This window comes from Alternaria ethzedia (genome assembly GCF_023757985.1).
Source record: "Alternaria ethzedia strain BMP 0044 chromosome Unknown scaffold_41, whole genome shotgun sequence".
In the NCBI taxonomy this organism is placed as follows: Eukaryota; Fungi; Ascomycota; class Dothideomycetes; order Pleosporales; family Pleosporaceae; genus Alternaria; species Alternaria ethzedia.
Window position 1 is genome coordinate 60,352 of NW_026056234.1, and position 26,207 is coordinate 86,558.

Here is a 26,207-nt window from a genome sequence, read left to right on the forward strand (position 1 = left end):
CGACATCTAGTATTGAAGTCGTCAGCGACGCGCTATCGTTTGAGGAAGAACAGTTTGCGGAGTTCCACAGGGGCCTCTACTATCCTGTCAACATAGGAGATGTCTTCGCGTCGAAGTACCAAGTAGTAGGCAAACTTGGTTTCGGTGTCACGTCAACTGTTTGGCTGGCCCGTGATCTACAGCAAGTTAGCATTCGGCAATAGGACTATGCCATCCATACTAACAGAAAGCCAGCCGCCATGCCTATACGACCTTGAAAGTGTTCACACGAGAGGAAATGGACCAGGATGAGTACGACAGGTACAACATCTTAAGCAGAGGCAATGCTTCGCATCCAGGATACCACCACGTCCGGAGAGCCCTCGACTTGTTTACCATACCTCGACAAGGCGGCGATCATCGATGTCTTGTCCAAAAACCAATGTGGGATAGCTTCAAGGATCTCTTGAACAGGAACCCTACGCACCGTTTCACGGACGAGCTGCTACGAGCTGGGTTGTCGCAGATGTTCCTCGCCCTCGACTACCTTCACACAGAAGCCAAGGTCATACATACAGGTACGGCCTACCTAACGCATGTCTTTCCGCAATCCTGTTAACAAGGATGCAGACATAAAAGCCGACAATATCCTCATCGAAATCGAAGATCAAGACATCTTGAAAGCCTTTGTCGACGCTGAACTGACATTACCCTCGCCTCGAAAAGTCGTAGAGGGAAAGCCAATCTACGCGACACGCCAGTTTGGAATACCGAAAGAATACGGTCGTGTTGTCCTTGGAGACTTTTGGCTCTGCAGTCCGTGGCGACAAACGTCAGATTCACGATGCGCAGCCAGATGTCTACCGCTGTCCAGAGGTCATGCTGAAGACAGAATGGGGATTTCCAGCCGACATTTGGAACGTGGGAGCGATGGTGTGTACCATCTTAAGCTTGAGGATGGCCAAACTGGACATTAATCGAGGTGCAACAGATTTGGGACCTATACGAGGACAAGCACCTCTTCCACGGCATCGACCCAACCAAAAAGCGCTACCTCACTAGAGCCCCCCACATCGAATCCCAAAACAGGAGGCAAAGCACAACCAACTGCATACTCGTCATCGTTGGAAAAAATATATACACCAAGAAATGCTACCACTGTTGGGGTATTGAACCATACAGAACCAAAGAAACCGTCAACTCATGAACCAGCCCGCTTTCGTATGCTTGCCGAAACGCGCCTTCGTAACTCCTGATATAACACCCTGTGAAACATGTAGCCAAAGCCCAACGCCGAAGCCAGAGCCGAAGCTCGGTCATCTTTTCCCATCTTCTCACCATTCTTCTCCGCCTTCCCAGACAGCAGACTTCAGTCTTTTCCACTCCACTCCCCATCCCCTCATACCAGGCGCAAACCCTCCACCACCACCACCGCACATCCAACCCCCATCTAATAAACCTCCCCATGCTCCTCCTTCGGCTTATACATAATCGTCGTCAAAAACTATATCCACACATTAGCATGCATCCTCATCCCCATCATCCACTTCCCCCACAAACTCTTCATTTCACATACCTTCTGCTTATACCTCGTCGTAGCACTAGTAGCCAAAATATTATCCTTAATACTACTCGTCGCCAGATGATTCAGCACAGTATGATTCGGATGAATCAACACACTGCTATCATCCTTCATCGGCGTCGTGCCGTTCAATATGCTCTTGCCCAGGAACCCGGGGAGGGAGGGCGGCGCAGGCAGATTGTTCGTCATGGCGTTTGCGCGCGCGAAACGGGATGATTCCTCTGGCGCATCGAGATCGAGGAGGTAGCGGGGGATGTTTTGGTGGTATTTCTTTGTTGGTTCAGGAACCACCGGTTTGGCTGGTTCGATTGGGGGTGCGGTGATGGAGGCGGGGTCTAGGTCCGGGGTCGGGGGAAGGATTTGGGGCGGGTACATGCCGGCTGGGGCTTCGCGTTCTTGGACGGGGGTTGCGGCATCGAGGGGGTCGGTGGCTGCGGCGGCGTCTTTGGCTGGGGGGCTGGCGGGGAGGGGGGTGAGTTCTGGGTAGGGGACTTCGATGTAGTTTACGAGGATGTTGGTGTAGTCTACGGCGGTGGGGAGCTTGTCGCTTGTGCGCATGTCGTTGTCGACGAGGAAGGTGAGGTGGTGGGTTCCTGGGGTGACGGAGACGTAGGCGGAGAGGGCATCTTTTTTCTTGCTGGGGCCGCTGGGAGATGTTAGTACTGTCGGTGTGTGGTGTAACCTCGAAGGCGGCAGATGCAGATCAAGTTCGAGGCGCAACCCTCGTATACGTCTGCCTGCATCCACCGTTCTAGCCAGGCGCATGACTGTCCCACCAATCATGCCTGAGACACCCCAAGAAATCGAAACCACTTACTTCCTATGCAACTTATATTTCCGATTCCACCCCGCAAAAGTGCCCGTCACATAAACCCTCTCCCCACTCCCCTCCCACTCAATCAGCGTCGGCACAGTCGGCCTCCCCTGCCCCGGCCCCTTGAACTCCTCGCCCAGATCCTCATCATCCGCCGTCGTCGTACTCAGCATACTCGATCTGCGCGGCAACATGCCATCGGCATCGCTCTCGTGGACAGGCGTCCATATTTCCTGGGGCGAGATGATGGGGCTGCCGGGGGTGTGTACTTCTTCTTCTATGGGGAGGGGCAGGCGCGGGGGGCGCGAGAATTGGGATGCGGGAGGGAGGTAGTCGGAGGCGGAGGCTGGGTCGAGGGAAGAGGGGATGGCGGAGGAGAGGGGTGGGGAGGAGCTTGATGCGAGGGTGGAGGGGACGTCGACGGGGGCGGTGGGCGAGGGCGCGCGGGGTGAGGTTTCTGTCGAGGGCGCTGGGTCAATGGGCGCTGCATCGGGTACAGGCGCTGGTTGCGGGGGAGTCGCATCGCGGGAGGCGGCATGGGCTTGCTTGTCCTTATCCTTGTCCTTGTCGCTGCTGCGGAAGTGGGCGCCCTTCTGGCTGCTCTGCTCGTTGCCCATAGCGGCGTCGTGGGTGTGGGCCGAGTGGTTGCGGGCCTGGGTGTTGTTGTAGTGGTCCTGGGCGGCCTGCAGCTGCGAGGTAATGGCCCTGGTGCTAGTTCCCACGGTTTGCGCTCTCCCACGCGAGATGGGGCGGGCCGACGTGGGATGGCTCTCAGCGTCGACGAGGCTCACGCTGGGAGCCGCGGGGGCTTTGGCCGCACTGAGCGCCTGGATCGACTCGCGGCGGCGGGCGCTGTGGTGCTGGCTGTGCGGGGGGTGAAGGTGCGGCAGGTGGTGGTGGTGTTGGGGTCGCTCGTGCCCGTGGCCGCTGCCGCTGGGATTGCCGTGCCCGTGGCCATGTGATGCAGTCACGTTGTTGGTGGGCGAGGCCGGGTTCGACGTCGGCGTCGTCGACCGCGAATTCTGGTTCCCCATGGATACGCCCGCTGGATGTGCACGAGGGCGACGTTACAGGACTGAAGCTGGAGCTGGCCCCGGCCGCTGGATTGCATGCAGCGCCTCACAGGGATTAGCATTTCCATGGCTGCACCCATCGCCGATAGCTCAATGCACGAGCCAATGACACCTATCGTGGGGCAGTCGGCCCTGTATCGTGAGTCGCGCCCAAACACCACCAACGCGTCAACACATCTGCCCGCGCGGATATGGACGCGAGCACCGTCTTCTCAGTCGTCGCACGCATCTCCGTGCAACTGGCACGCGTGATTTGGTTTCCCATCAACAAACTCATCAATCTCGTCGTCATCCTATTACTTCCATTCTACAACGTCATCACATTCGTCCTGTTACCCTTCATCCACCTCGGGCAATCAATCATCAGAGTGTTATCGATACCATTTAGCGTCAAGTGGTTGGAGAGGATAGAGGTATTCAATCTTGATCCATTGCGTGCAATCTTTACCATACTAATCTATAAAGACACTCTATGTCTACTTCGGAACAGCCAGTCTCATAGGATGCATTACCGGCACCATCATCTTTGTCATCTTCAGATTCCTCTCATCGACCCTCAAGATTGACGCACCCATCGTGCCCAAGGAGCCTGAACAGGGAAGAACAGCCGCCGAGTACAGGGCTGCGCGGCGTGTGAAGAGGGAGGAACCCATCGACCATTCACCGAGTGCGACGCCCGTGGTGTTGAAAAAGGTTGCTGGGCCTCGCAGGCGGGGTCTGCTCTCACAAGCCATCATCGAAGAAGAGGACTCCGACTTTTGACCTCGTCCAGCCTGGTCAGACGATATCGTTGGGGACAGATACCAGAGTAGAATGACCAGAGTCTCTCCATTGTGAATCCGAACGTATGCTGGGGCTCCGATGAAGCGTGGTCGATGTGTGATCTTTGCTGAGACCTAGCCTGCTTGGAGTCTTTCCCTCGTCAACCTTGTCTGCATCATCCGAAAAGAGGTTCAAGGAAAGGTCCGACATTGAAATTTTCTTTCGCATCGGAGGCTGTGCTGCAGGTCGTGGAACTTGCGGGCACGTGTTTTGACGTGCCGATGGCCTACAGCATGTCAGCTACGAGTAGATTCAAGGCTCGTTACTCACGCTGCAGAACCGCCCTCTTTCTCGTCGGTACCAGCCAATGTGAGCCAGTGCAATACCACAGCAGCCCACGTGACTGTTGACATTCGGTTAGCCAGATTCACAACAAGCTGGTGGTGAAAGTACCATCCAACGTGCAAATCGTATAGCAGACCTGTCGCCACCAAAACACGTCAGTGAATGCCTTCATGTTCAGTCAGAGCTCAACGGACAAAGGCCAGTTCGTTTCCCTGCAGGATGCACAGAGAGGCAAGATTTGCGCCAGTCGGCACGATAACAAGGACTGTTCCCCAGAAAGTCTTCCACAGCAGAGTCTCAACTTTCTTTGCCATGACTTCGTTTGATCGATGAAGGTTCGGCGTGGCTTTATTCTTTGTCTGACTACAAATATTGTCGATCCACAGCGCTAAACGGCTCGGGAAACTGGCGCTCGAGGTTTGGCCGCCTCTGACCAAAGGGCTCAAGAGGTAAACAAACACAAGCGTGAGGTAGACGTTGATGACAATATCGCATGTCAAGAGCGGGACGCCCGTGTATCGCTTGACACCAATGCGGCAACGTCCATCGTCGGAGATCCAGAACACCGGTAGGATGAATGCGACACATCCAATGGTACCGAGGCTCACTACGATGCCGATTGTGCTGTACAGCCATAACGGATCATGATAGCGCGTCATGTAAGGTGCTCGTAGGGCGTGCGCTCGCTCGACGAGAAAGAGATACCTACCCACCAAGCCGGGAATTAGTTTTTCCAATCCATCCATGATCTCTCTAGAAGGGACCGCCTCACATGCTCACTTTACTGCCGGCATAGAAGACGATGCACAGTCTCATGGCGACCTTGCAGACAGCGTTTGTTCCTAACCCTAGGCCGTTGTTTACGACTGCGGCCGAGAAAGCGAAGCCAATGGAGAGGAAGTAGAGGATGAAGACGTAGACCTGGGTCAAGGTTATGCGATTGAAGGGCTGGCGGTCAAGTATTCGAACGCGATATCCTGTTCGTGTCAGTTGTACGTTGCATCTAGATGAAGCGACCAGTCTTGCGTACCAAGTAGCCCAGATAGCAGGATGACGCAGAACTTGGAGGTTACAACAAATGATGTACGTGGTCCAGGCGGTTCCCCAGGATAAACATCCGCTCTGTCTGGCAATGTAGACTTATCGATCGAGATGGCCGCCGATAAGACCGCGGCTACTAGCAACGTCCATAGTCCGAGTCGGATCAGCATCGTGGTAGGAGTTGTTGTGCAGAATACCAGCTGAATGGAAGTTCAAGTAAGAGGTTAAGTTGGTGACATGGCTAGGAGGTACTGATAGGTCGTAGGGCGTTGTTTGGCACGGTAAAGTCGAACAAGGTGAAGAAATGAAGGTGCCTTGCCCTCGTGCAGTGAGTTCAGCACGCTGCAGTTGACACTCAAGCGTCGCTTCTCTCATATCTCATATGGTGGGAGGCGCGACGGCGAGTAACAGCTTCTCGAATAAGCGAGGAAATCTTTCGGCCAGTCGACCTTCCTTCATCGATGCATGAAACGACGACGTCCAACACACAAGTATCACTCGACAGCGATTTCGCAATTCAAGATGAGACCTCAGGCGGATCACTGACTTGTTGCACAACGCGGAGTAAATTCGACGGCATGCGACCCGACAGAATCAAGATGATCGCACGCGCTGGAAAGGCTCGGCTACAATGTAAGGAGACCTCGGAGGTCTTGGCGAAGACCCTTCTCCACACATTCAAGTGGATGCTAGTAGCAACCGAATCATGAGTTGTGTACTCCGCTCCAGCCTGGTACCGTGCTACCCGCGGAACAATTCTTAATCAACATCGTCATTGTGTAGAAAAGGCGTGGTGTTGGTACGTCATGGAGCTCGCTTCCTGCCGTGGGAGTAAGAGACCAAGTACCAGGGTCACGATAGCAAAAACTACCGAGACAGCACTGAATGCGCCGACTGTCGAATTGGGCGCTAGTCTACCAAGGTCCATCTCTTTGCTGGGTTTTCTCCCAGTTTGGTGGGTCCTGATCGACTAGCAGCAGGTGCAAAAGAAATTTGCCCGCCAAACACACGCCAGGGCGCCTAGCAACGGCGTGTACATAAACTGCGGGCTGTTAGCTTCCAAGGTTATCGCGCGTACTGCGCAACTGCTTGGACGACGTAGGAGACATGTGAGCTGCTCTTGGCTGGCGGCGTAGGAATGTGGGAACTGGTGGGAAGCGAGTGTGAGAGATGTAGCGCGCTGCAGCATCGCGTCATAGGCGGGACGGAAATGCCTCACTACACAGCCTCTCGCGACGATGACGGCTTATGGAACTGGCTGCGAGTGAGAGACGGGGCTGTTTGTGTTGACTGCGCAGTGAAATTGGACCCAAGAGCGGTGGAACAAGGCGAGCACACTCAGATATTCACCGCAACGGTGTGGGGGTGGATGGTCGCAGCTCGAACCGTGTTTGACATGTGAAGTGCCTGGAGGGGGCAGGCGCGAACCCCGTTAGCGTGCCTCCTGAGATTGGGCGTCTGTGCACAGCCTCACTCTAGCCCTCTAGACGCGCAGCGCTCGTCTTTTGTCTCACGCCCACGCCTCTGCCCTTTCTCCCTCCCTCTCCCGCCAAGTACTAGACGGACGTTGATGCTTGCCGGATGCTTGATTTATACCTCTTTTAATACCACATCTCTATCCCGCCCTCGCGCCTTTTCTTCACTCACCACCCAGTCCGTGCACAACGATCCATCGGGAAAGGAGGCAGAGAACAATACAGCAACCATGCGGAGAGGCGTCACCATATTCCTGCTCGTCACCATCGTCGTCCTCGGCTTCGCGGTACACAGCGTGTGGACACTGCTCGGTCTTCTGATTGCGACCGGCCGCGAGGATGCCATTCTCCGCGGAGAACTCCCTGCGCCCAACTCGAGCGCGATTAGTGATGCGCCGCAATTGATCCCCAAGATCATCCACCAGACGTACATCAATGACAGTATACCGCTGCACTGGAAGGGCCCCCAGCAGAGCTGCCTGGACCTCCACCCCGACTACGAGTACAAGCTGTGGACCGACAAGAAGTCGCGCGAGTTTATCGCTCAAGAGTAGGCGCTCCTACGTCCACATCACGCGAGGTTTCAGCTAACATCGTCAGATACCCATGGTTCCTCGAGACTTTCGACGGCTACCCCTACCCTATCCAGCGCGCCGATGCTATTCGCTACTTTGTCCTGCACCACTTTGGTGGAATATACATTGACCTGGACGATGTACGTATGACATGTCCTCCTAACTGTCGCAATACTAACATTCTCAGGGATGCAACCGCAGTCTCGACCCGCTTCTTGCCTACCCAGCCTGGGTCCGCCGCACCATTCCCACTGGTATCTCCAACGATGCCATGGGCGCGGTCCCTCGTCACCCTTTCTTCCTCAAGGCCATCGACTCCCTGACCGACTACAACCGTCGCTGGCCACTCCCCTACATCACCGTCATGGCCTCAACCGGACCTCTCTTCCTCAGTCTTGTGTGGAGACATTACAACAACGCCGGCCCCATCGACCAGAACCGCGTGCGCATCCTGTTCCCCGAAGAATACAACAACCACCCCTGGAGTTTCTTCACCCACCACCTCGGAAACAGCTGGCACAGGACTGACGTCAAGATCATCTTCTGGCTCGCCAAGCACTGGCTCCTTGTCACCGTCTTCGGATTCGTTGTTGGATTCGCAATCCTCGGCATGTTGTACAAGTTCTTCATTCTCAACAAGCGCACGACCGGACCTGGATCGCCAAAGATGCGCTACTTCAACCAGAGGATGCCCTTCTACCGTCGCATCAGCCAAAAACGAAGCTTCGAGCTCGACGACCGCCACGAAGTCTAATCGCACCATCCAGTCCACGCATTGCATTGTTTCAGCGTTACGTCCGTTCACATGTCTTGCATTTATCCGGCGTTTTCCACGATCATCATCGCAGCCGCCTCGTATTTTCGCTTCTTCGTTACCCTACAACACTTTTTGTTCGCTTCTATCCACATTATTGATCGAGGGCTGCGTTGCCCTCCTAGCTTGTTTAACTGTTGTTTTCACTGTGGTGTTTAGACCGCAACCGGCGCTGTTGGTATACATGAAAAAGGCTGGACCACTGTCGTTGTCAGAAGAAGGAGACTCCGGGTGGAATCCTCATAGAAAGGGAAAGGGCCAGACCGGGGCCGGACCGCGGAGGCATCAGGATGAAAGACCGAAGAGCTCGGCTTGAGGATGCGAAGTGTTGTTATCTAGATAGAAGAAGAAGCGTTATTGCTTATGTTAATATGAAATGTATTGAGTCATCATCATCCTGAAGTGTACATCAGGCCGTGACTTTTCATGCACGTGTCGAGTATGAGATGATGACTGCGTATCGCTCTCAACCAAAACAAAGATAACTAAACAGACCTCCCATTAAGAGGATCTTCCATGTTCAACTGCGACCACGAACGGTTGAGGAACTATGTCTTTCCGAGGTTTCCGAACGACATGCGAACACGCAAGTATTGCCCCACTTGTTTCCCTCATCCGCATATGATTGGCCTCCAAGCCCTGACCCTTCCGCCTCGCTACTTCCCTCCCCTTGTCATCAAGCTTACTATGTTCGTAACCATATTGCGACGTCGCGTGTGCCAGGGCAATGCTGGCATGTACGTTGCTGGTAACCGCACGTCCAATATGGACCCAAGCGACGTCTAAGAGCGAGTGAAGTTTGTTTACTTTTTCGATATGGAGAGATCGGCAGATTGTCGTGGCCACTGCGCAGCTTTGGGATGGATGACGTGGGTACATTGGGGAGGGAAGGCGGAGGGGCGGTGGAGGTTCTTTGCAGTGGCAATACAGCAGAAGATTAGGTCTATCTATACCTCGTAGAATGCGTGGTCGTCTTTGGCGCTGGTTACCGAGCACGTATTTTGGTGAGCGGGACGATCATGGCAGATCTCAGATGTTCAGCTGGGTAACGCGCCGGCATCGACCTCCGACTCCACAACCCTTCCCGAAAAGCCTAAGCCTCAAAGATCTACATCCAGGTAAAGGCTGTGTCCCTGGATCGAATGCAGCATCGCATGCACTTTATTGAGCATCAACAACGCCAGATCGACACGAGTTGCCATGGCCACTACGCAGCGGCCAATGACGCGAGTCCGCCACTTCCGTAACCGTTGCAGGCCTTCCGTCATCGCTCGGCCCTGCGCAATCAAGCAGCCAATTCAGGCTTGAAGCTCCCAATGTTGGAAACACCGTTTCTCTAAGTTTAGGAACTTGACAGCCGGTATCCGTCCGTCTGGATCCACTTCGCTCCCATATCCTGATCTTGTACCTGACGTCGCTTTCTCCTTTCTGCTCATCAACTTCGATGGATGGGACTTGAGCGATTACTACCTTCACAACTTCACCGACTCAACCCGAATCACACTGATACACGCTTTCTGTGTCGAATACTAGAACCTCGATTACCTCCGGTCGCCACTTCACAATGGTCGGAGCTACAATCCAATTGCGCGAGGGCGCCGAGCTCGTCGGCGAACACGGCTACCGGTATCTTCTCGTGAAGCCACTCGGTCAGGCCAATGTATGGGTCGCTGTCGACGCAGCTTCCCAATCGAAGATCTTCATCGTGAAGCAACCCGGCGACGATGACGTCGGTTTTGGATGGCCAAAGTTCCAACACGAGATGATCATGCACGAGCTCCTCAAGGGGATTCCAACGATCCGACAGCAAGTGGACCGCATCCCACCATCCGCTAGAGGCGAACCGCCCCGAATCGTACTCGAGATCCTCCAATCGACTCTCTGGGATGCGCGCAAGAAGCGCCAGTTCAGCGATGTGGAACTCAAGGGTATCATGCGCTCGGCGCTGATGGGCTTGCGGGATGTGCATCAACGAGGCTTGGTGTATGCGGGTGAGCCTCTACACACACGACTACGATGACAAGGAAAAGCTAACCTCATCCAGACCTGAAGATGCAGAACATCCTCCTCAGCGGCTTCGAAGACGAACCCAACAAAAAAGCCTCCGTCGGCGACGACCGCATCACCGCCAAACTAGGCGACCTAGGAATCGTCATGGAGCCAGCCAAAGGCCTCGTCCAACCCATCGTATACCGCGCCCCCGAAGTCTACTTCCGCAACGAAATCAACCAGCCAGCCGACATCTGGTCCTGGGGCGTCATCTACTGCCAGCTCCTCGAAGCGCAGGCCTCCTTCAACAAATACGGCATCTACGATGAGCTTCTCCAAGGCAACACGGGCCAAGGCCAGAAAGAGCGATCCGTCGAACGAGCTATAGCACACGACTTCGGTCTTGGCGCCTTGGATTACTACGACGGCTGCAGACTTCCATACCACGACCGCTCCCACCACGAAGGACAACACTGGGAGAGGTTGCTGGAGAAGGGTGTTCCGGAGAAGGAAATCAAGTTCCTGAGCTGGGTCCTGAACCCGGTTCCTACGGATCGGCCCACGGCGCAGCAGATTCTGGATGCGGGCTGGTTCACCATGGATACGGCAAAGACGAGCAAGATTGCTGAGAAGCTGGAGAAGTCGGCGCAGGATAGTCGACGGAGGAATCTGCAGAGGAAACGCAGTGAACCGCTGTTATCTACGTTTTCTGCATCGGCTCAACAGCCGAATGGATTGTACACCCGCGAGCAACCTACTTCCTTCAGGAACACCACAGCTTCGAATGCGAATACGAATTCGACAAATTGGGCTCCGGCTGGCATGCCATGGCACCCGCAATCATCCCAGTCATATTCCCAGCCAAAGTCGTCGCTAGCGCAACCACAGCAACAGTCTTCCCCCCAACAGGGTGGTCCGCCGTACCAACCAATGTCCTTCAAACCTGTTACGGTCCAAGCGAAAGAGGAATTGGACCATAAGGCTCGGCCCGTTACGCCGAGGAGTGCGACGCAGAAACCGAGTGGGAGTACGTTTTTGAACTTTGGGAGTTTTATGCGGTAGGTATGGGGTGGGGGTTTGGGGGGATGGGTGCAGGGGATGTGGAGAGAGGGGAGGAACGGTGGTGGTGGAGTGGCGGGGTGCGTTAGGCCTGCAGCTCACATCAAGTTCACACGACGCAAAGTAGTCGACTCAACGCCAGCGTAGGCTCCAGGGTTAGTAGAATTCTAGTTGTAATGATATTGTTTATTGTTCTGGCAAGGGAATGAGATGATGGGGGGATGAGTGACGTGGAAGTGGAAGTAGAAATGAGGTGTCGTGAGATTCGCTAGTGCTGCGTCTAATCCACAACTTACGTTGGTAGATTTGTCGAAGACTGCCTGGAGGGTGTGAGTGAGAGGACAAGGCGTTGCTGTTCTTCTGCCGAGATCATTAGTTCTATCATCAGTTTCCTACGCGATTGCTACAAAAGAGCTGTTGTTGTGTGAACGTTTGGGATACCTTACGTAGTCTTGCGAAGTTTCTTTACACGGATGTCGCTACGGGCTTATATGTGTAGTTTTATTTTTGTTTCCTTATAGTTTTCTTGAAGAAGAGACATTGGTACCACGGGTATACGCCAACTAGCCCGGGCGTCTTGTTTTGTTCAAGGTGCTAATGCTGGTGCTGGTGCCGCTGCCCGTGCCAAAGTATGTACATCGCCGCAATGCAACAGGTAGCTTACTTGCCCTTGAGACTTTTCTCGTAGGATTGTCGTAGTTCTATGCGTTATTAGGTGTATCTTTTTCTTCTTATTCGCGATACTTCTTGGGAGAAGGTATACGGTTGGGTTTAGAAGGTATAGACGTTTTGAGGAGTTAGACCGTGAATGTGTTGCGTTTGTCTCTGCGCCTGTCTTAAGGTAGCTATGTTGTAATGTATTTGTGTTAGATTAGCGTAGCGTTAGATTTGTTAGTTTGTTAGATGGTTATTTAGGTACGTCTCTGCGCCTGTCTTGTAGTGTTCTTTAATGTAGAGTGTTTGTCTTAGGTTAGAGTAGAGTTAGAGTAGTTAGTCTTTTAGGTTCTTCGATTGTAAGGTTATTCGGTTGTTCGGTTGCTTAGTTGTTCGGTTGTTAGGTTGTTAGTCAGGTTGTTCGGCTGTTAAGTTCTAATTTAGTTGGTTAGGTCGTTTGTCAGTTAGATTGTTAATTAATAAGTTGGTCGGTTTGTAAACTTCATAATAGACATTTCGTGGAGGACTACCAGGTGGTTGTTTGCTCGTCCGTTTCTCTTCTTAAACGCATTTCCCGTAATTGCGAAACCTCATCTGCGCGACGCGTTCCACTTCGTACAAGTACCCCATTCGGTCCCATTCGTGATCCTGGTACCAGGACTCGGCAAGTTCATCCCCGTGTTTCGCGCGTCCAATTTCCTGAAAAAGGCTGTGCAGTTCCTTCCCAGGGCGCCACTTCCCTACCAACCAATCTAATTGCCGAGTTGATCCATCATTGATAGAGGACCTGGGTTCAGCGTATTCAATACCCCATATCACATCTAGGTTACGTTGACTCATCGGCCGCTCGGGGTACACATCTTGCCCCTGTATGGGTGACCATATTACTGCTTCCTTGAGCGCCGGCATCTGTATCGCTGCTCTTGCAAAGCGTTCGAGCAGTAAGATGAGATTGGCATGAGGAGCAATCCGGAACTCGTAATTATCCTTACCACGTGTCTGTCTTCCACCCCGAATGTTTTCGACATAATATTCGTCCATGTCCTCATCGAACTGAGTGCGACTATAGGGTGGGTAGGAAGCGTCTGTGACAGGGAGACCGCGTGCAACGTCGCCTCGGCCATCAGTGCCTTGGAAATACCATGTGCCATCCGGACGGGCGTTGTGAAACATGAGATCAAGTAGTTCAAGGTGTGGCCAGGGAGTGTGTGATGTTGCGGAATTCTGTGGCGATAGTGCAGGGAAGATGCTCTCGTCAATCATGGCCCGTAGTTGCCTAAATGTACGAGTTAATTTATTGGTCTCATATTAGTCTGTGTATGCATGAATATGACTTACAGGTGGCGAAGGTTGTTGCACAAGATACCGAGGCTCGTCGAGAAAGGATCGTGAGTAAGGTTGCTACCTACAAGATCTGGAAAAAGCGTTCCGTGATCATAGTCAGTCACCCGACTTAAGGGGTATAAAAAGTCGAGCGAAGCTCGCCTCAGCGTTTTGGGTAGCTTGTCGACACAGCTGGTAACTGCGGCAGCGAAATCATGTCGGGCATCTCGTCGCGGTCCTGCCCAGTCGTGCTCGTAGTGTCCACTACACGGATCTTCTTCTTCATCCAGGGTTTCGCACCATTCGTACCCTCCGGTCCGGGTACCCAGATATTCTAGATTGGGCATGCTGGTCGCTAGGTCGATGAGAACCCGCAGGTCGAGCTTCGATTCCTGCATCTCGGAATAATTGTCTCGAAGGCGATACGTATATGCATATTCATCCCAGGGAGGGTACTCGTACTCGTACCCTTTCCTGTCGTTACTAACGATTCTGAACGATCGGATGGACGCGATGGGAGGTAGTTCTTTGGCTAGTAGCCGGACGCGCCAGCTGGTCATATAGCGATGGGGGCATGCGTCTTCGTTTTCCGTTCTTCTTATCGGGTTGTAGATCGTGAGTCGATACCTGCCCGGAGCGTGGTATTTTCCGGCCTGCTTTTCGACTTGTTGGAGGATGTCGAACAAAAATTGCATCTGGCGGGTGAATGACTCGTCTCTCTCGCGTACCTCGTCAGCACTCTCTCGACAAAATACTCGATCGTCATCTCCATCAACGTCGTCATCATCACCATCATCATCGCTGCCGTCGTCATCATCATCGTTGCCCTTTAAGTCGTACGTCGCCGAGACATCTGGTCGGAACGTTACTTCTCTGAGATAGAGGAGGCGATGACCGGAGAAGCGCGTAAGGAAGTTGGCTGAGTTGCTTTCGGTAACTGCGAATTCAGCAAAACCCCCAGAGAGTCTTTCTGCTGCATAGCGGAACTTGCTAGTTAGAGTAAGAACACTGCGCAAGTCCTCTCTAGGTAGAAAGCTAGAGATTCTTTCGATGAGCTCTTGCGGGAGTTCGTTCATGATGGTGTGAGTATGTGATGAGTTGAGTTGAGGTAATGAGTAACGTTTGGTGGTTGGGTGAGTGCGATGCTGAGAAGCGATTGAACTTCTGTGGGAAGACTGTGGAGATGACAATGGGAGATTACTGTACTTGAGGAAGGTGCGCGTGGCAGAGCTCTGGGCTGATTTGCGGCGTAGTCACAACATGCGGCTAATTCGGAACATTCCGAAACATTCCGAAACATTCCGGGCGCTACAGTGGCTCCTTCCTGCCCACCACTTGTCGCATCTATTGTCGTTGAAGTCGCGCGGAGGTAAGAGAGACAGTCGTGATGGTTCATGCTTACAGCAATACATTTGTTTGAATGTTCTACTAGAGAACAGTGATGGACACGTGATAGGCGATAGAAAGGAAAGAGTGGCGAAAGAGCATAATAAGGCGGTTACGACTGCCCAAAATAACAAGCGAGTGAGATAAACAAGGTCATGACTCCAGTACAAAATCTCAGACGAAACATCCCCGAACGCCGCACGTAGTTGCTATCTAAGGACCAGCCCCCAAATCCAACTGCCAAGCAATCATAATCACCAATCAGTACAACCCCTGTCTCATAATGCGCGCTCCTTCTCAGACCCGATCTTAGCCTCCTCCTTGGTCTCATTGATCGGCGCCATCATCATCCATGTCTTTCTCATCCTTTGATTTCCACGGCATTGCCCAGTCTTTGACCTTGTCCCATTCATCTTGTGTCTTCTTGATGAGGGCCAGCATATCTTTCTGTGTCTTTTCCAGCGTGTTTTTCTCGTTCCGTTTCGCCTGAGCATCACCCTTGAAGTTCTTGGGCACTTCGTTCTTCTTCGAGGACTCCCATTCGTCTTTCAGACGGTCGAGATTGACTGTCATGAAGTCTGTCGCTCTCTGCTTTGCCACCGCAAACACATTGTCCATGTACGCGTCCCATTTCTTCTCAAGTCCTTGCTCTTGCCACGGAAGCGCGTCGATCACGTCTTCCTGACTTTTGGGCTTCGTCGCATCCGCAAATTGTCGGGGCGTTTTCTGTAGCTCTCGGTCAATGTATCCGATCATCGCTCCGATTCTGTTTTTCTGGTTTGCGAATTTTTCTGCGATGCTGTCTTGTTGCATGTACTTGAGAGCTCCGATCATCGGCCGCATCTTCTGGATCGCCCTGCGTGATTGGTCGTTCACACTCAGTTTGAGCTTTTTGTCACGCCCCTTGATCAGCGCTTTCATTTTTCTCTCAGCAACGATATCTTCGTATTCGCCAGATTTCTTCAATGTCTGTATGAACAGCTGTGAGAAGTATTGTCAATATAAATCTGAATTTCCGCACCGTGTCATGGATGTACGTACCCGTCCCTTGTATCTTGCGTTGATTTCACTTTCCAAGAGTGGCATCTCATCAAGCCACATTTGGTCACCATCTTGTTTCCACGGGTATACACTTGCTAGCCACCCAATCGGACTACGTTGCATGACAGCTGGATCCGGCTTAGGGCTTGAATCCGGCGTAGGACTCAGATTGGGGCTAGGGCTCGGACTGAGACTAGCGCTCGGACTGGGACTAGGACGTGAATTGGGGGTATTGGCCAGACTGGCAGGAGGTCCGTCCATTCGATGGTCTTTCCAAGTCCAGGATTCTCTCCAGTACTCACAAAAGCCGACCATGTTATTTTGCTGAGGATCCGGATTCTTGAACTTGGTCGTGATCTCTTTACCCATCGTATTAAAGAACTGGACAACCGTTTGCCATTCTAGAACGTGCTCAGTATCATATTGGATACCGGCACCCTCATCTGGCTTATCCATACTGTAGTCGTCGCATGAATCGCGTTTGTTGAACCCGTATTTTTTGGGCTTGTCAGCTTCCCACTCCCCACTACTCGGGTAACGGAAACTTTCTAGTGGGTAATCGCAAGCGCTTCCTTCCTTGGGTTTCGCACGCTTCTCGAGGCCAGCATACCTAAGATCGATTGGATAGCTTCGTGAAAGAGGGTCGGCTTCATCTACGACTTCATCTTTGTCTAGCGCTGCCAGATCTTTGCAGGACAAGGAGGAGGTTGCTGCTGAGGAAGAAGACGACAAAGTGGTGGAAACAAGCGTTGTTGACGTGACAGGCGGAGTTGTGGAAGATGTCGGCGAGGAGATCGTAGACGCGGTAAGAGAAGACGTTGCGAAGGTTGAAGAAGTCTTGGGAGAGACAGTCGTTTCCGCCGGTGAGATTTTGCTGCTAAGATGGTCGCTTGCGGTGGTCGGAGCTGGTTTGGCACTAGCCTTGGTCGTATCTCCATCTCCGTTCCCGCCGTTCCTCGTGCAGCGTGGACCTTTGCATCCTTTGCAGCCTTTCGCAGGACATGGTAGGTCATCGTAGTTCATCCCACCCGGGACAAGCTCGTCCGGGGCATCGACCAGAGGAGTAAAGACCTTCTTGATCAATTCTTCCCTGCTTGGTACCGGTGAGTCGCAGCCTGCCTGTCCCGCAAAGTCCGCACCACTGAGGAAGAAGTCGGCCCATTCTTGCGCAGCGTCTTGCGCTTCATGGGCGTACTTGTACGCCTTTGCTGATCGGATAGCGGCCACTACAGTGATCTTTTAGCGTCTGCTACTAAACAAAAGAGATGATTCTCGCTTACCCATTCCACCTGTGATGGCTCGTCCTGGTGGGGGAAGTGCTGCCATCCCAATGGCCATTACTACATCGAGGGCTTTCAACGCGGGACACAGAACCTTCTCGAGGATCTTGCCAGCTTCGATCAGTCCTTCAATAAAGAATTCGCCTGCAAATTCCAATATCGGAAGATCACAAGCGCAGTGGCCTGACTTAATCATCAAACCTACGTTCAGAGTTAGTCTCACAATTCTGTATTGCATAAGAGGCATATGCCTAGGGAGACATACCGTTGTACGTTTTGTCTTCACCGCACAGGAGGGGATGCAATCCACCTAACGGGTACCAGGGGTTGTCACCAAAGATGCAACTTTGAGAAGACACAACAATCTGGCCCTCTGCTGTGCTGTCACCTGGGATGCATACGTTCTTGCACTGCTCCTTCACATCATCCTCAATCCCGTCGGATCTCATGTGGCATCTAGTGTCCGATAGGTATTCGTCCAGCTTCTCCACGACTTTGGGGTCCTTTGTCTCTGCTAAGCCGTATGGATTGGACTGCTCGTATGCGATGGGATCGCAATTCTCTGCGATAATGCATGTCGTCAGGCCGGCTAACAGACTGAGGAACGCCTTCATGTCGAATTTTGGTATAGTAAAGATACGATTGGGCAAAGACGGGTGCCATGTAGTTCGATGGCTGTCTCTTGCGCGTTCAACCCTAGTCCTATATACTCATATCGATTCTGGTCTTGAGTATACTTGGGAAGTACGCCCCCAAGATCTACTATTAGCATGAAGCAGTCTGATACAACCACGCCGTGAGGTCTGGCTATTCGGAGTGTCGATGAGCTGTTGTTTTGGACCCGGCAGCCTGTGCCTCTGAGGCTCAGTGAACATTGCCGTTCAGAAATGTGACGCTACATGGGGTATGACGACTACTGAAGGAACATCTTAGTCCCAGAACGTGATTGTCGTGGCAGAGACTCTTACAACCCAGTTCCACTGTGCCGCTTGATGTTAGATGAAGCTGACAGACTCCTGAACACATGGCACAGTCGAAGTAAACATCATGATAGAGCCATGGCAATATCCCATCGAGAGGCGACTGCGAGACGAGACCGACTCTTTACAAATTCACGGGCTCGAGAACCGATTGCTAGAGGAAGCCAGGCCAGATACGATGCAGTTCGAATGGGCGGCACATTCAGGCCTGACCGAGATAGTCGAAGGCTTCACCAGGTAACGCAGTGCCGGTTTCCGAACGATATTAGTGGTATCTTTTGGTCGTGTCGGATCAAGCAGAGCCGAGGGGATTACGCGCTGCCAAGGACTTGCAAGGCTTACGGTGGTGAGGTGATTCAGCCCCACCATTGTTAGAATCGGACACCGAAACGTCGCTTATTTCCAGCGAAACAACCGCGAATGCGACCAGGTCGCCAATGATGGTGTTCCTCAAATTGCAGCGTTGTCGCGGATCGCAAATGCCGCTTACCAAGACTGCTCGTCGATAGCTCCGCTCCGCCTCGATCTTACACGGAATCACACTTTACCGGCGTCACCGACGTCACCAGAGATAAGAACAACGAAAGATCTTGAATCTGGAACGTGAGCTCTGCATCTACATGGCACTAACAGCGCCATTCGTTCATTCTGCTAGCATGCTAGTCTCGTAGTCCAACCCTACGACAACGAAGGAGGAATGCGGCCTGGGTCACCCTGGTGATCATCAAGCATCCAATTGCGAAGATCGCCGTAGTGGGAAGATCTGGACCACTCCTCCCAGTGCTCGACCAGATCATTACCGTGCTTCTCTCGCCCAATATTCTGGAACAGACGGCGCAGCTCCGCATCTGGACGCCATGCTGCCACCATCCACACTAGGCAACGTATCGTTGGATCGTCGTTTCTTTGTTGACTTGGGAGATAGTGCGATGGTGACCCCCAGATACCGTTGTCTTGATCGGAATATTGTATAGCCCAGTTAGACCTCCAGTTAGACCCAGGTCCTTGATACGTCGAGTCCCAGCCTTGAGACTCTGCGTAGTCATATTTCGGATACCAATTCAGCGATGTCCAAATGATGGCTCTCCTCAAAGAGCACATTTGCGCTGCTGCCCTGGAAAATCCTGCTAGGAGCGGCCTCAGTCTTGCTTCATCTGGTGTGATACGAAACTGATTTTGCGCGCCATTGGGTAAGTTGGAGAGATGCCCGGAGGTTACAAGCTCTTCCATATCAATGTCGAGCTCGGTCGTTTCAAGAGGGGGGTACGAGGCAGCGGTGATGTCGTAACCGACAGCCTCGCGGCCGTGGCCTTGAGGTCCGACGAAGTACCACGATCCGTCAGGCCGCGACGGGTGGAACATGACTTCCAGAATTTCTAGATTGGGCCATTGCGGCTGTGGATTATCGTCCATGCTGAACAGGCTTTCATCAACAATCGCCCACAGGCGCAGTTGTCGCAGATTATTGGTCAGGATACGAAGGCTGGCGCTGAATGGGTCGCGGAGAGCTGGACCGACTAGATTAGGTAAAGGCCTGTCTTGAATAGTGTCAAGTGCGCGTATCAGCGGGCTGACGAAATCCAGGCTCGCCCGCTGAAGCGAGGTCGGAAGCTGGGCTTGGTGAGAGATGACAGCGTGTGCGAAATTGTGCCTCGCGTCACGACGTGGGCCATCCCAATCGCTTTGGAAGTGTCTGTTGGGGTCTTCACTACCATCATTACCTGAAAATGCAGGAGCCCATTCGAACCCTCCTGTCTTGCAGCCGAGATACTCCAGGTTTGGAAGCTTCGATACCAAATCGACCATGACCCCCAAGTCCAGTTTGAACAATCCACCATCGAAACACTTTCTGTAATTTGCAGGATAACCGTGACTATCGTGGTAAACACTCGCGTCTTCTGGGCATTCGTTGCAAATCTCCAGCGACCGAACTGAATGTACCAGGGGAAGCTCCGTATTGAGCAGACGAATGCGCCAACTGATGTATTCCTGGTGAGGACAGTATATCTCCACATGAATCAGCCTGGAGGGATCGTGTATCTGAATTCGATATCGACCAGAGGCATGCTGGGGTGCAGCATTCTCCTCAACAGTACTGAGCGTTGTGAACAGCGAATGGACCTGACGCGTGAAGCACTCATTTTTGGCTCTGATTGCATCGGCGTTTTCGCGACACATCTCGTCTTCCCAGGGCCAGGGGTCGGGGGGCCAAATCGGAGGGAAGTTGGGCCGAAAGTGCAATTCCCGCAAGTAAAGCAGCCGGTGTCCTGAGTAAAGCCCAAGGAACTTGTCCGCGTTACGCTCATTTAGGGTAAACTCTGTGAAAGCGCCAGAATATCTCTCCGAGGCAAAACGAAACTTTGTGGAGACAGTTAGAACGTTCTTGAGATCGTCCGTGGGTAAGTTTTTGGTGATTTCCTCGACGAGTTCTTGCGGCAACCGATCCATGCCAAGCTAACGACTTCAATGGGCTGACTGAGATTGCCGTATTTTCCGCGCGTGTTCGATTTGTGGACAGATGTGTAGTTGTAGGTAGACGTCGAGGGAATGGGGGCAGAGTGACAGCGAGTTGAGCGTGTGCTGTTGGGGGCGGGGTTGCGGCGCGGTTGCTGTAATGCATGTAGGCTCCAAGCCTCCATGCCCTATTAATGGAAGCACATTCCGAACATTCCGAGGCGTTCCGAGCGAGAAGACAGACTGCAACAACGCCGATGCGTCACGGGTATCTTGAGAATTGGCCCGCTTGGATGCATAGACTTCGTTTAGTATATGTGGACGAGGAATGGAGCCGTAAGAGTGTGAGATATGAGTCGGGATACAACATGACGGGAAACCCTCTCCCAGTGAAGATTGATTAGTAGAGGCAAGGCGAGACGAATGGTACTGTCTTGAGCATCGGGCCAATCCAAGAAATAAAAACGCCAGTTTGGAGAATAGAGGACAGGATACGTGTAATTCGCACGTCGTCTAGTCAGGGCTGATGCGTGAGATAAATAAGTACAAACAGCGAATACGCAGTAGGTGTAGACTCAGTCGTACAGCGTGGAAGAAGCCTCACATTGGGTGTCACTTCCTAGCGGACCTAGTCATACTGTATGCATACCACTGAAGATATTCGCACGTAGAGTGGCATCATACTTAAGTCTTGATGAGATTGCGTGCTTTCCCGGTAGTTGTAGTCCGTCAGTATCCGAGGATGTTGAAGGATGTTGGAATGGCTTCAAAGCATTCCATTTGGATGTACAGAGCAGGCAAACTGCGCAACTGAGAAGCGTTACACGTCTGTAAGCGCTGGCTGGAACGAGCATGCCGCTGGTGCAGGTGTTGTTATGGTGATGGCGTGGATGCTGGAAGTCACCGCAGGCGTCATGCCAAGGCGAGCTAACGCCATCCGGACTCCCTTCCACGCAGAACCATGGAACGCAGTAACATTAAATGCAAACACGTACGCATGCTGCGTTTCTTTCTGCAGTTGCTGCTTCGGAGACAATGAAGGTGAAGATGTGCAGCTACCTCTAAGTGTGCACGATGGGCAGAAGACGATCGCGCAGGTTCCACCTATCCTCGGCGATCTCTCTTATGATTGGTCCATTGCGTGCGCAACTTCCTTGCCAAAAAAGCCGCCCCAACGCATCCGCTGAACACGCTCGACATCGCCGCCCACCTAAACCTTTTCCATCGCCAAACAGCACCCCAACACCTCATTTCATCACTTTCGACGCGATAAAACGCATGCGGAAGTCCGTGCGACACTTTTGACACCCATATCGACAATATTGCGACGCGTTGGTGGTCGGATCGCGCTTCTGGGAGCGTGACTCCTCTCTTCGCTGGCTGGCCCCCGGCGCCAGATTTGCAACCAAAGCCCCATACGCAGCCCAAACCGTCGTCACGTGCATAACGACAAACAACAATGACGGCTCGCGCGACCGGACAACGCTTCAGACAGCGCAAGCTATCGACAAAACAGAATTTACCTGTCGTGCGCGAACAAGATGTTGAGCAGCTTGCTGATGACGATGCGTCGCGCCATATTCCCAAGGTTGAGACCGGTGTTGAGAAGGGCGAGGAGATTGTAAGTCGCGCTAGGCCGCTTTCGGCTTTCCCTTTCCCTTACCCACCACATACTAACATCATGTTCAGGAGCACCATTTACAAGCTGTCATATCCGCCGCCCAGGCAGCAGCGCAGGGAGCGACTGGTGGGAAGATCGCACAGCTCTACATCCCGACTCCGGATGCTGTTGCGAGTACACTGCAGTATGAAGATGTCTATCCAAAACGATTCACGCAGCCCGCCACTTACATTCGATTTTCGTCTACCGTCGAAGATACATCTGGCTGTCCGTATTGCATGACCAGTGATGATGTCGCCTTTCTCAAGTCTTACAACCAAAAGAAGGGCAAAACCAACCACTGCTCAGAAGACGAGTTTGAAGAGGTGATCAACTTCTTCGAAGAGACCACCGCGATAAAACAACCGTATGCAGCCGTCGACAACTCGCCTGTTCTTTCTTACGAGGAATTCGAGGCAGAGTTCGATGAGACCATCAGCGAGTCAGCGCGTCGGTTCGCACGAGATATTTACCCACACTGGAAGAACCAACGGCTACTGAAAGGCAACCGCCCGCTTATGCCCTCATTGAAGTTCGAGACGAACCTCGAGACCGATGATGCTGATCCGTATGTTTGCTTCAGGCGACGTGAGGTGCGGCAAGTCCGCAAGACGCGTGGTCGCGACGCGCAAGTGACCGAGAAGCTGAAGAAGCTGAGGAAGGAACTGGAGGAGGCTCGTCTGTTGATGTCGCAAGTCAAACGGCGAGAGGCAATCCAAAGAGAACAACTTGCGACGGACAAATTGATCTTCGAGCAACGGCATGCTGTGAAGGAGCTTAAGCGACGACTCAGTATCAAGGGTGATGACGACGAGCTGCTCATCACTCAGAAGGTATGTCGCAATGAACTCACCAGAGCATTTGCATAGATGACTAACCCACCACAGCCTGCACCCAAGCCCAAGAGAACTGCCGATGTCGAGAGACAGCGCCAGACGCTTCCTGGCATGAAACCCACAAACACGCGTCCAGACGGGCGCCTTGTTGACGGTGACATTGTATACCTCGAGGAGCAGCAAGCCAAGCGAACCGAGGCCATTGATAGCTTCATTGAAGACAACCTGGTGAAGCACCAAAAGTGGAATGTGGGATGGGTCGACGCAACATGGCGGCCCATTACACCCCCTCTGGAGCCACCCGCTGCGAAGTCAGACTTCCGTACGGTTTTCACGGAGAGTCAGCTTCCCACGCCTCCTGCATCCGTGTCTGATGGAGAGGGTGCTGATGCCACAGCAGTGGTGCCGTCGAGTAAGCAGACAGATCCACGGAGAAGCACGCGTATACGTTTCGCCACTCCTCCAGATGATGTTCCGTTCCACGATCAGTCTCGGTTCCGTCGTAGAATCGGTCGAGGCGGGCGCATGATGATCGACCGACGAGGCGTGAAGCGTCAGAAGACCGAGCGGGTCGATGATCGCTTGGCAGACCGATGGCGATTCTCTGGTGATAGCAGCGAGGATGAGGAGACTTATCCCGTTGATTGGACTGACAACCTGCACATCAGATACCGCATCATGATTGAGCGTCAAGGCGAGAAGGCAGCGGCCCAGCAAGCACCCGCAAATCCCAATCGCCGGTCGATTGAGAACCATAATCGATCTGCGTCCGGCCATCTTCTTCCTCCCACACCGACAAGCGCGACAGGCGCAGGACCAGCGGGAAGATGATACCCACAATTTGCTCAGTCTTCTTCGTTCAGCGCTTTTCTTGTCGACAAATTATACCCTTTGTTTTCTATTCGTTCGGCGGGCTCTGGCTTCAAACATCTACCAAAGCTATGTACACTAGCCCTATAGATTTGAGGGAGGGAGGATGGGTGGCCGGTTGGTCGGTTGGTGGGTGGGTGGAAGGGCAGCGACCTAGATGGAACATAAGTCAGCAAGTCGATACTTGGATACACATACATACCAACGCCGTGAGTGCCGCAAGCACTTCACTTGGCGACAAAAAAATGCAGAAACTTACCAAATCATCTTTTACATCTGGAATATCGTTCTGATAATCGGGCTCTTTTTCTTGGTGCAAGTCGCAACACGACCACAGCAGGTGCTGATGGATACAGTCTGGAGTTGATCAAGCTCTGTGCTTCTTCCCCATACCACCCATCTCTACATCCCCCTCTTCATCAACAGCCCTTTGCCGCTTCGCCGCCGCGCCGCCATCTCTTGCAATCCTCTCCACCAGCGCATCTTTTGTCTGAGCCAGGAGCTGCTTCTCGCCGATACGCACAGCCTTCGCCATCGCAAGTCTCCGCTGCTTCGGCGATGCAGCGTCGACAGGTGGGACCTGGCCAAACGTCTTCAAGTCATCCTCTAGCGATGTAGCATACTGCGCAATGCGTGCCTGAACAATCTTCTGCAGCGCTTCCGCGCCTTTGCTGGTGATCCTTTCTGGTTTGGGCAGTCTGCCTTTGCTGCTAAGACGCTCGTATTCTTCGGATGGGAGGAGCATGCTTTCTACTAGAATGACGAGCTCGGGGGAGAGACTTTCTTGGAGAGTGAATGGGTTGCTGGCTGCGATGTCGTAGCCGGAATCGATCACCTCTTGTTCGTCAAGATACTCCATTCTGTCTTGATGCCAGATGTCGTCGCGGACGAGGATCTCTGTGACAAGCTCAGCAGGGATCTCGGCGACATCGTACTGCGCGTAGTTGTCGGTTACATAGCCGTATCTTCTCAGTAAGTCGCTTCGGGGAAGGGAGCCATAGTCGTTGAAGATCTCGTCGCCTGCCGGAATGGGTTTGAGCGCTTTCATCTCCAGGCAGTCTTTCTCGTAGAAGAGTCGCGCGTTGCATCTGTCGGCATCGGCGTTCAGCATGTCAGCCAGTGGCACCATGCCTTTTGGCAGCGCAGCGTCTTCTTCTTCCTCAGCAAAACCTTCCTCGTCTACCTCTTTGCTGGGTGTCGCAGGCTCAACATCAAACGCATACGCCATAATCAAACTACCCATCTTATGCATCAACTCCAAATTCTCAGGGCTGCGCATCTCCTTCGCCTTATCTTTCGCCCTCTCATCCCCACTAAACACTATCTCCGCAAACTCTTCTATCACAGGTAGCAATTGCTCTGTGAAGGCTTCGTCGGCGCCCTCCTTCCCTATCTTGGTTACCACGGCGCTGGCTTGTAGCTCGGCTAGTTCGTCCTCGGACCAGAACATCAGGGTGTCGAACTCGGTAGGCAGGACGGCGAAGTAAGGAGCCCAGTTTGATGCGGAGCCATTATGGTATTCGTAGAGCATGACGAGGATGAGAGAGAGCCAGGGGCCGAGGAGGGCGAATGTCGAAGCGGGGATTTCGCGGCTGAGGATGCTGTTTTCGACGCTCAGGATGGAGGCGCGGGGTATGCGGAAGAGGAGTTCGTGCTCGGCGATGGGTTCAGTCGCGACTTGACTTATGTTAGTATGGATCTGCCAAATGTACAATGGAGGGTGGTGGTAGTCCAAGGCAGGATTGGCAGCACGCATAGGTGGAGTAGCTACTTACCCACGCCTCGCCCAGCATCCTGGTTCCTCAGATCTTGCAGCTTGACCTTTGGACTGATTTCCGCTCCAGAAGCCTTCAGCCAGGCCAGAAAGGTCTGGCTGGCGCCGTCGAAGTCTGCCATACAGCGCAACGGTCCGGTGTGGCGTGGGATTGTTGTGGAGGGTTGGATATTTGGTGGATATTCTTTAGCGGTTCGGCGTACCGAGGCTGCTTGGTCCGAGCGGTGGAGGATTTGGTGGCTGGGGTGTGGAAGAATTTGCAACTCTTGCTTTTGGTTATATGATCAAAGAGGGATGGGATTGGAGCGAGGATAGAAAAGCTGGATAGATTTGGAATATGAAGAATTGATTGTGAAGACATGCGACAGAAATAGTGGACTTTGTTGTGGTGGTTCACAGACCCTGCAGCACCTGACTCGCGGGCGCTGTGACGTCTGTTCG

General features: G+C 52.9%; 8 protein-coding genes across 8 annotated transcripts; 5 read left to right on the forward strand and 3 right to left on the reverse strand.

Annotated features, from left to right (window-relative positions):
* Positions 1-287: 287 nt before the first annotated feature.
* On the forward strand, positions 288-1,186 carry J4E87_009964 (uncharacterized protein; the record flags this gene model as incomplete). Its single annotated transcript, XM_049381538.1, has 5 exons — positions 288-291; positions 339-557; positions 610-767; positions 817-912; positions 971-1,186. 5 exons carry the CDS (start codon positions 288-290, stop codon positions 1,184-1,186), a joined length of 693 nt encoding a protein of 230 aa, XP_049228686.1.
* A 297-nt stretch (positions 1,187-1,483) lies between these two features.
* J4E87_009965 (uncharacterized protein) lies at positions 1,484-2,992 on the reverse strand (the record flags this gene model as incomplete). The annotated part of the gene is made up of 2 exons (XM_049381539.1): positions 1,484-2,207; positions 2,379-2,992. The coding sequence occupies 2 exons, from the start codon at positions 2,990-2,992 to the stop codon at positions 1,484-1,486; spliced, it is 1,338 nt and encodes a 445-aa protein (XP_049228687.1).
* A 647-nt stretch (positions 2,993-3,639) lies between these two features.
* Positions 3,640-4,210, forward strand: J4E87_009966 (uncharacterized protein; the record flags this gene model as incomplete). The annotated part of the gene is made up of 2 exons (XM_049381540.1): positions 3,640-3,861; positions 3,914-4,210. 2 exons carry the CDS (start codon positions 3,640-3,642, stop codon positions 4,208-4,210), a joined length of 519 nt encoding a protein of 172 aa, XP_049228688.1.
* Positions 4,211-7,301: 3,091 nt separating this feature from the next.
* J4E87_009967 (uncharacterized protein) lies at positions 7,302-8,400 on the forward strand (the record flags this gene model as incomplete). The annotated part of the gene is made up of 3 exons (XM_049381541.1): positions 7,302-7,621; positions 7,672-7,786; positions 7,834-8,400. 3 exons carry the CDS (start codon positions 7,302-7,304, stop codon positions 8,398-8,400), a joined length of 1,002 nt encoding a protein of 333 aa, XP_049228689.1.
* A 1,624-nt stretch (positions 8,401-10,024) lies between these two features.
* On the forward strand, positions 10,025-11,511 carry J4E87_009968 (uncharacterized protein; the record flags this gene model as incomplete). Its single annotated transcript, XM_049381542.1, has 2 exons — positions 10,025-10,451; positions 10,505-11,511. The coding sequence occupies 2 exons, from the start codon at positions 10,025-10,027 to the stop codon at positions 11,509-11,511; spliced, it is 1,434 nt and encodes a 477-aa protein (XP_049228690.1).
* Positions 11,512-15,198: 3,687 nt separating this feature from the next.
* On the reverse strand, positions 15,199-17,806 carry J4E87_009969 (uncharacterized protein; the record flags this gene model as incomplete). Its single annotated transcript, XM_049381543.1, has 4 exons — positions 15,199-15,852; positions 15,913-17,138; positions 17,193-17,336; positions 17,458-17,806. 4 exons carry the CDS (start codon positions 17,804-17,806, stop codon positions 15,199-15,201), a joined length of 2,373 nt encoding a protein of 790 aa, XP_049228691.1.
* A 4,279-nt stretch (positions 17,807-22,085) lies between these two features.
* J4E87_009970 (uncharacterized protein) lies at positions 22,086-23,953 on the forward strand (the record flags this gene model as incomplete). Its single annotated transcript, XM_049381544.1, has 3 exons — positions 22,086-22,247; positions 22,316-23,119; positions 23,174-23,953. 3 exons carry the CDS (start codon positions 22,086-22,088, stop codon positions 23,951-23,953), a joined length of 1,746 nt encoding a protein of 581 aa, XP_049228692.1.
* A 406-nt stretch (positions 23,954-24,359) lies between these two features.
* J4E87_009971 (uncharacterized protein) lies at positions 24,360-25,888 on the reverse strand (the record flags this gene model as incomplete). The annotated part of the gene is made up of 2 exons (XM_049381545.1): positions 24,360-25,669; positions 25,768-25,888. The coding sequence occupies 2 exons, from the start codon at positions 25,886-25,888 to the stop codon at positions 24,360-24,362; spliced, it is 1,431 nt and encodes a 476-aa protein (XP_049228693.1).
* Between the last annotated feature and the right edge of the window lie 319 nt (positions 25,889-26,207).